This window comes from Trichechus manatus, unplaced genomic scaffold, assembly GCF_000243295.1.
Source record: "Trichechus manatus latirostris isolate Lorelei unplaced genomic scaffold, TriManLat1.0 scaffold00256, whole genome shotgun sequence".
Lineage (NCBI taxonomy): Eukaryota > Metazoa > Chordata > Mammalia > Sirenia > Trichechidae > Trichechus > Trichechus manatus.
Window position 1 is genome coordinate 185,174 of NW_004444192.1, and position 9,727 is coordinate 194,900.

A 9,727-nucleotide genomic window follows, 5' to 3' on the forward strand; every position below is an offset into this window, starting at 1 on the left:
CCCTGGTTGTTTTTTCTCTTTTTTTTTATCTCCACTTCTGGCCCCGTTTTATCCTGTGTTCAGTCCTTCAAATAATATAGTGAGTAATATGTTGTTCACATTTCAGTATTATGAGATTTGAGGTAACAGTGTTTGTATTCTAGTGTATCGGATGTTATACTTGTATTGAATATTCATTAAATGTAAGTATTTACTTAGGTTGATAATGTATAGAATTATAAAATTACATATTCTGTCCTAATTTTTGGTTTGATGTTTTCCAAAAATGGAGGTTTTAGTGTTCTGAAAATACTTGTATTTAAATGTAAATAATCATTATTGTTATACAATAGACATATCACAAAGAGAATGTTATCAGTGGTTAGATTCTTTGTTATAGGAAGAAATACCACAAAATGGTAATGATCATTTGAAGATCTTCCCTTCTCCATGTTTTAAATATTATCAGCTTCTTTTATGGCAGTATTTGTTTTTCTCCCAGCTTTATAATTTGTATAATTTAAGTACAGTAAAGTTCACCCCTTTTTAGTGTACAGTTTGATGAATTTGGGTAATTTTATTCAGTCTCGTAACCACCACCACAATCAAGAGAAAGAAGTCCCATTACTCTAAAAAGTTTCTTCATGCCCCTTTGCAGACAAGTAGGTAACCCCTGGCCTCAGGCAGCCACCACCTCTCCTTTTTTTTTAAGTGTATTTACAGAGTTGTGTGATCATCGACACGATGTAATTTAAGAACATTTCCATCGCCCCAGAAAGAAACCTTGTGGCCATTTAAAGTCACTTCTCATTTCCCCCTCCTCACAGCCCCTGGCAACCAGTAATCTACTTTTTATCTCTATAGGTTTGCCTCTTTTGGACATTTTATATCAGTAGAATCATGCGATATGTGTTGTTTTGTGTCTGGCATCTTTCATTAGGCATAAACATTATCGACTTATATGGATTTTTGTGAAATTACTTTTTTTTTTTTTTAAACAGGGAATGAACCTACTAATGATGGGCTCAGCAGATGCTCTTCCTGAGGAACCCTCAGCTAAAACCGTCTTCGTAGAAGACATGACGGAAGAACAGTTAGCATCTGCTGTAAGACATATCAAATGTCATGTTAGATCAGTACTTTTCAAAGGATAGTTATGTCTTTCAGAAAGTAGCATCAAAGTATTTTTAAGATTTTATCGTTAATGTCAAGATGTATGTTTTCACTAGTCAATAGGAGTTTTATTATTTTTGCACTTGGCTTAAGGGAGTCCTTCTCTAGTTAGGTAATTCATAAAATTAGTGTATTTTTAAAAAAATATTGTATGCTTAGACTATTATTGCTTTTCTAACTTTCAAATGAACATAAAGTTTGTAATTCACGGCTGATGGTTTTAAGCTTCAAAACTCTATGAGATGTAGGTATTATAATTAAGCTTATTTTACAGGTGAGGATTATTGTAAGATACACATACACGCACACATAAAGTCAATATCTGTAATAAATATGTGTCTGACAGTAAGTGCTGTGTAAGTATTTACTCTCATTTCATGGAGAAACAGGCTCAGAGAGATTAAATATTTTAAATGCTGGGATGTTCAAATTATTAAAAACCGTCGTTGTTGAAAATACATACAGTTTATCCTTAATTTAAATACAAAGTCGGTTTAGCAAGTGGTCAACACATAAGTGGCAAATATTATTTTTTTATACTACACAGCATCTATGTAGTGTCATTCATTTTTTTGTGTTTGTTTTTTTGAAGTGTTTCTGTGTATACTGTGCTGCTCTATTCTCACAAGCCTGGAGGGAGGCAGGACTGATAATGATCTCTTGTTTTCAAGAAGGGAACTGAAACACAATGATTGTCAGCATGACGCGAGGAAATAAAACATTGTTACTTTAGGGTGAAGGAGGACTAAAATGGTAGGAGTTGGTAAATAGGACTTGCCTTAGAGTCTGAACTTTAGTGATTTTATATATGCCATGTCATTAATTTATACAAATGATTTAAACTTTCTTCATACCAGATGGAATTACCATGTGGATTGACAAACCTTGGTAACACTTGTTACATGAATGCTACAGTTCAGTGTATCCGTTCTGTGCCTGAACTCAAAGATGCCCTTAAAAGGTAAGCCTCAAGAGAAATGTTTTAAGTCTTCTTTGGGTAAGAGAGGTTCACATTTGAGTGAGTAGAGCTGTTTTATATATTTTTTTAAAGCAGGTTTATTGAGATATAATTCATTTACCATGAAATTCACCCATTTAAGATATACAGTTCAGTGGTTTTTATTATTTTCACAAGATTGTGCAACCATCACCACAATCTAATTTTAGATAATTTTCTTTCCTCCCCCAAAAAGAGACCTTATACCCGTTAACAGTCACTCTTCCTACTCCTGCACCTCGCCTCCCCCCACCCCCCCATCCCCACAAGCCCTAGGCGCAACCATCTGTCTATTTTCTGTCTGTAAATTTGTCCATTCTGGATATTTCATATAAATGGAATTGCACAATATGTGGTGTTTTTGTTACTGGCTTCTTTTATTAGCATAATATTTTCAGTGTTCTTCCATGTTATAACGCTATCAGTATTTCATTCCTTTTTATGCCTGAATAATATTCCATTGTATGTATATACCACATTTTATTTATCCAGTCATCAGTTAATGAACGTTTGGGTTTTTTTCACTTTTTGGTTATTATAAATAATGCTGCTATGGACATTTGTGTTCAGGTTTTTGTGTGGGTGTATTTTCATTTTCCTTGATTATATAACTGGGAATGGCATTGCCAGGTCATGTGGTAACTGCAGGAGAAAGATGTGGCAGTCTGCTTCCATACAAGATTACAGCCTTGGAAGCCCTCTGGGGCAGTTACTACTCTGTCCTATAGATTTGCTATGAATAGGAATCAACGCAACAGCAGTGGGTTTGGGGTTTGGGTGGCAACTCTTATGTTTAACATTTTGAGGAACTGCCAAACTTTTCCAAAGGGGCGGCAGTATACCATTTTACATTCTTAGCAGTGACGTAAGAGGGTTCCAGTTTCTCTACATCCTCATTAACACTTGTTACTATTTTTTTGATTATAGCCATCCTAGCAGGTGTGAAGTCATATTGCATTATGGTTCTCATTTTCATTTCAAATTGGTGGATTTTTCCACTACTGAAAATTTTTTGATCAAAAACAAGTTGAAAGTAATTACTCAGGATTAAGGTTTGTGTATCTTTTGGTTATTTATTTTTTAACATGTGTAGCAAAATATGTTATTTTTTTGTATTCAATTATAATAGTCTTAAATTTGTGCTCCCATCCTTTGCTTTTATGCTTAGATATTATTAATGCTGCAGTACATCCTATGCACGTGATCCTTTGTAGTTAATTTCTAGAAGTGGAATTGCCAGGTTAATAAGTTAGGTGAATAGTTTTAAGCCTTTACATATTTATATTGCAAAATTGTTATCTAAAAAGGTAGAAAAATAGAATGTGCCACATCCTGCAAATATTCATTAATTTTAAAAATTATTGTGGTAAATTTTGTTTGACATAAGGATAGGGTATTTAATTTTTTTTTAGTTCTTTGATCACTAGTGAGACTGAACAATTTATGTTTATTGATGATTTGTCTTTCTCTTTTGGTGTGAAGTAATGGTCTAGTTTTCTCTTTTTCTCTAAGTACCATTATATAATCAGTCCACATTGATTTGAAATGACACTTTTAGCATATACATTATTCTTAAATATTTCTGACACCTGTTTCTTGGTCTTTTAACTGGATTTATTTATCAAGGCCTGGTTTTTATTTGTGTTGGTATCATACCATTGTAACTATGTAGTAGTACTCTACACCCCTTCTTTCTCTGTTTCAGTGTATTCCTGGGTAGTCTGTGAAGTTTGTTTTATTTCTTTGTGAAGTTGAGTCGTTTTGTTAAATGTGCCTTTCTCCTAGCTGCATGTGTAGTAGGAGTGCTCACTTTTGAGAGTTTGACCGTAATGGCTTTAAGTTGGACAAGTTGACATCTCTGTAAAATTTAGACTTTCCATCCAAGAATATAGAATGTCTCACCAGTTTTTCAGTTCTTATTTGACTTTACAGTAAGATTGATTTTCTTCATGTATTTAATTTCCAAGTGTTTTTTGAGTTTTTGTATTTTATAATATTAGATAAGTTTCTCCTGATAACTCTATTATTGACCTTGCTAGATAATAAGGAAGAATCTGACTTATTAATTCCAAACATCATATTTCCTGGGTTCTAAGATGCATCCCCCCCTTCCAAACTTTAAATATCCCTTACATGTATATTTTTAATGTACGTAGTAGTTTTAGTTTTGCCTGAAAATGTATCATTATACTTGTGACATTTTACAATTAAGAAAATAAGTCAAGTTTCCAGTTAGTTTTTGGATTTTTCTAAGTAGATAATCTTATCGTCTACTAATTGAGATAGTTCTATTTTAGATAATTCACCTCATGTTTCTTTCTTGTCTTATTTCACTGGCTAGAACTTTGAGCACAGTGTTAAATATTACATGGTGATGGACATTCTCCTCTTGTTTTAATTTTAATAAGAATGTTGTGTTTTAATGTTAAGAGATATTGGCCTTTGATTTTATAGAAATATTCTTAAACATGTCAAGAAACTAATCCTTCCTTCATTTACTTTTTTTTTTAATGAGAAATATATGTTAAAATTTTCCAGTGGTATTGGTTGACATAGTCTTAAGGTTTTTCTTATTGAGCCTATTTGAATGATATGTTAATAACTAGCTTAACAGTAAACCATCTTTATATTTTTAAAATATTTGCATTTTTTCAATATGTAGCACTAAATGTGATTTGCTGCTATTTTATTTAATGATTTATTAGTAAGACTGATTTATAGTTTTGGCTTTTTTAAGAAATTTTCTGAGGATTTAGTATTGGGATTATGCTACCGAGATGCCTTGTGGCGTAGTGGTTAAGAGCTCAGGCTGCTAACCACAAAGGTCAGCAGTTCCAATCCACCAGCTGCTCCTTGGAAACCCTATGGGGCAGTTCTGCTCTGTCTTACAGGGTCGCTATGAGTTGGAATTGACTCGATGGCAGCGGGGGTTTTTTTTTTTTTGGTATATGTAAAATAAGCTGAAAAAAACTTTCCATCTGTTCCATTATTAGAACTCCCCCCCCCCCTTCAAATTTGTATAGGAATTATCTGTTCTTAAAGAGCTTGCCCATAAACTTGGCTGGCCAAGTCGGGTTTTTTTGGCATTTTATATGTACATTTTCTGTTTCTTTTAGAGTCAATTTTGGTAATTCATGTTTTCTTACAAGTTTGTCTTTATGTCTTTAAAATATATTACCATAAGAATTATTCTGTTTTTGGACCTGTATTTTTTTCTCCTTTTCATTTTGTATTTATTGTAGTTTTTTCTCCCTTGATTATCTTGCCAGAGGTTTGTGTATTTTATTTTTCAAAGAATCAGCTATTAGATTTAGTCATTCAGTTCTTTCAGTTATGTAATTCACCCTACTTTTGTTTGTATTAATTACTTAAGGCTGGTTTTCTTCTTTGTTTTCTAACTTTTTAAGTTGCATGCTTGGATCATTTATTTGTTCTTACGTAGTAATGAAAGCATTTAATTTTGTAGTTTTGTTTGTTCTGTATTCATTAGATAAGGCTGTTCAAATTTTAACACAACATTTGACCATTCAGCGTTTTTCAGGTGTGCAGCTTAATGTTATCAATTACATTAATGATGTTGTACAACCATTATCCACAATCGATGCCACATTTCCCATCATCATGAGCAGAAACTCACTTTCCAAACAGTGGCTCCCCTTTGTCTCCCTTCCTCTGCCCCTGGTAACCACTAATAAACTTTGGTCTCAATACATTTGCCTGTTCTTGTCATTTCATATAGATGAAGTCATGTAACATTTGTCCTTTTGTAATTGTCTTATTTCACTCAACATAATGTTTTCAAGGTTCATCCATGTTGTGGCATGTACCAGGACTTCATTTCTCTTTATGGCTGTGTAGTATTCCCTTGTATATATGTTCCACACTTTGTTTATCCGTTCATTTGTTGATGGACACAATAGCCACCTTTTGGCTATTGTGAATAGTGCTCTAGTGAACATTGATGTACAAGTGTCTGTTCATGTTGTCGCTTTCAAGTCCCTTGGGTATTTACCTAGGAGTGGAAGTGTCAGGCCAAGGACTCTTTAGTCTCATATTAGTTTTGGTCTCATATTAGAAGCGCCAGGCCAAGGACTGTTTGGGCTCATACTAGTTTTGCCTACTCTGAAACTTAAAATAAATGGAATCATACAGGATATACTTTCCTCTTTTTTGGGTTGGCTTATTTTACTCAGCGTAAAGTTTTTGAGATTCATCCATGTTTTATTGTATCAGTAGTTGTGGTTGCTCCACATTCTTGCCATATTGGATGATGTCAGTCGTCTTCTTGTTAGTCACTCTAGTGGGTGTGTATTATGTAAACATAGTTTTAATCATAGTGAACATGCAAACTCTCCTCCCCCCATGTTTGGTGCTATGTGAATGATAATTTTCGTTCTCTCTTTTTTTTTTTATTGTGCTTTAGGTGAAAGTCTACGGCTCAAGTTAGTTACTCATACAAAAATTTGTACGCACATTGTTATGTGACCCTAGCTGCTATCCCTATAATGTGACTGCACGTTCCTCCTTTCCACCCTGGATTTCCTGTGTCCTTTCACCCAGCTCCTGTCTCTGTCTGCCCTCTCTTCTCACCTCTGGACAGGAGCTGCCCATTTAGTCTCGTGTATCTACTTGAACTAAGAAGTACACTCTTCACGAGTATCGTTTTATGTCTTATAGTCCAGTCTATTCTTTGTCTGAAGAGTTGGCTTCGGGAATGGTTTTGGTTCTGGGTTAACAGACAGTCTGAAGGCCATGTCTTTCGGGATCCCTCCAGTCTCAGTGAGACCATTAAGTCTGGTCTTCTTACTAGAATTTGAGTTCTGCACCCCACTTTTCTCCTGCCCTATCAGGACTCTGTTGTGTTTGCTGTCAGGGTGGTCATTGGTGGTAGCCAGGCACTATCTAGTTCTTCCGGTCTCAGGATGATGGAGTCAGTGGTTTATGTGGCCCCTTTTGTCTCTCGGGTGAATATTTTCCTTGTGTCTTTGATGTTATTTATTCTCCTTTGCTCCAGGTGGGTTGGGACCAATTGATGCATCTCAGATGGCTGCTTGCTAGCTTTTAAGACCCCAGACGCCACTCACCAAAGTGGGATGCAGAACCTTTTCTTAATAAACTTTGTTATGCCAGTTGACCTAGATGTCCCCTGAAACCATGGTCCCCAGGCCTCCGCCCCTGCTACTCTGTCCCTCGAAGTGTTTGGTTGTATTCAGGAAACTTCTTAGCTTTTGGTTTAGTCCAGTGGTGCTGACTTCCCCTGTATTGTGGGTTGTCCTTCCCTTCATCTAAGATAATTCTTGTCTACTATATAGTTAGTGAATAACCCACTCCCTCCCTCCCACCCTCGTAACCATCAAAGAATATTTTCTTCTGTGTTTAAACCTTTTCTTGAATTCTTATAATAACGTTCCAATATAATGTTTGTCGTTTTGCAGCTGACTAATTTCACTCAGCATAATGCTTTCCAGATTCATCTACGTTCTGAGATGTTTCGCAGATTCATCATTGTTCATCATTGCGTAGTATCCCCTTGTGTGGATATACCATAATTTGTTTATCCATTCATCCACTGATGGGCACCTGGGTTGTTTCCATCTTTTTGCTATTGTGAACAGTGCTGCAGTGAACATGAGTGTGCATATATCTGTTCGTGTGATGGCTCTTATTTCTCTAGGATATATTCCAAGGAGTGGGATTGCTGGATCCTATGGTACTTCTATTTCTGGCTTTTTAAGGAAGCGCCAAATCAATTTCCAAAGTGGTTGTACCATTTTACATTCCCACCAGCAGTGTATAAGTGTTCCAGTCTGTCCACAACCTGTCCAACATTTATTATTTTGTGGTTTTTGGATTAATGCTGGCCTTGTTGTGGTGAGATGATACCTCATTGTAGTTTTGATTTGCATTTCTCTTAATGGCTAATGATTGTGAGCATTTCCTCATGTATCTGTTAGCCACCTGAATGTCATCTTCGGCAAAATGCCTGTTCATATCCTTTGCCCATTTTTTAATTGGGTTATTTTTCTTTTTGTGGTTGAAGTTTTACAGTATCTTGTAGATTTTAGAGATTAGACCCTGATCGGATATGTCATAGCCAAAAATTTTTTCCCAGTCTGTAGGCTGTCTTTCTACTTGTTTGGTGAAGTCTTCTGATGAGCATGTAGGTGTTTGATTTTTAGGAGCTCCCAGTTATCTAGTTTCTCTTCTGGTGTTTGTGCATTGTTAGTTATGTTCCGTATTCTGTTTATACCATGTGTTAGCGCTCCTAGTGTTGTCCCTATTTTTCCTTCCATGATCTTTATCATTTTAGATTTTATATTTAGGTCTTTGATCCATTTTAAGTTAGTTTTTGTGCATGGTGTGAGATATGGGTCTTGTTTCAGTTTTTTGCGGATGGATATCCAGTTATGCCAGCACCATTTGTTAAAGAGACTGTCTTTTCCCATTTAACAGACTTTGGGACTTTGTCAAATATCAGCTGCTCATAGGTGGATGAATTTACGTCTGGATTCTCAGTTCTGTTCCATTGGTCTGTGTAGTGAATGATAATTTTTGATTGAGTATTTTCTTTGGATGGCCAAACTTTTGTACTGTTGTAAATTCATTGAGAATCATAAAACTGAAGGTGAATTTAGAAATCATTTAGTATAAACTTATTTTACAGATGAACAACTGACTTAAAATTCAGGTGACTTATTTAATGTTAGTAGAAGTTAGTGCTGAATGTAGGTGTGTGATTTTTGATTTAATGTTTTTGAGCCAGTGCTTTTTTCTTCCTTGTTATTTCTGAAATCATTTTACTTATTTTTTTTAATAATAGAACATTAAATGTGTACTTTTTGTTTTCAGAAAATGTAATTTTTAGATGAATTGGACAAGGGGAAAGAATTTAAAGTAGGCTGAATTGTCTTTTTTCTTAGCACTCTATTTTGCTCGTATGCTTAAAGGAGCAAGAGTAGAAGAAAAGAAAATAGAAAGGTGGGAACAGCTCTGAGAAATCTGTAGTCGAGGGTAGCATAGTAAGTCCTTTTAACTGGTCTCTTTCCACTTGAGTTTCAGAATGAATTGAATCTTATTATTCTACCTTAACTTTTCTAGGTATGCAGGTGCCTTGAGAGCTTCAGGGGAAATGGCTTCAGCACAGTATATTACTGCAGGTCAGTATCTTAAATATAATACTTTTGAGAGGGGATTATAGTAAATATTCATTAATGTTATTTTTTACCAACAGTTTGTTTAGTGCCTTTTCAATTTGCAAAATGTGTTTTCTGAAACATCACCTCATTGATATTGGAGTACTTCTCACATTAAACAACTTGGAACTTACTGTCTAAATTATAGACCAGTGATGACTGTTTTTTTGGAAAAATAATCTTTGTGACATTTGTAAAAAATAATTTTGGCTTCAGATTTTGTTAGTGTGATATATCTTTGGGGATCAGTTTGGGGATATCCAGAGACTGGTTTTACCATCATTGACTGGGTTGTTATAGAAGAGTGTTTTAGTGTACACTATTTTAGTATAAAGAGGTGATTGATGTATGAGATAGGAGGAGAAATAGAAATTCTTAAAGGTGT

The 9,727-nt window shown here is 34.9% G+C and overlaps 1 protein-coding gene across 3 annotated transcripts in view; it reads left to right on the top strand.

The window, feature by feature from the left end:
* USP14 (ubiquitin specific peptidase 14) overlaps positions 1–9,727 on the top strand; it is a 45,131-nt gene that overhangs the window by 12,618 nt on the left and 22,786 nt on the right. For all 3 annotated transcript variants that reach the window (XM_004389694.2, XM_023724697.1, XM_004389693.2), the window contains exons 4-6: positions 981–1,085; positions 2,010–2,113; positions 9,248–9,306. In XM_004389694.2, the coding sequence (XP_004389751.1) occupies positions 981–1,085; positions 2,010–2,113; positions 9,248–9,306 (268 nt within the window). The remainder of the gene's footprint in view (positions 1–980; positions 1,086–2,009; positions 2,114–9,247; positions 9,307–9,727) is intronic.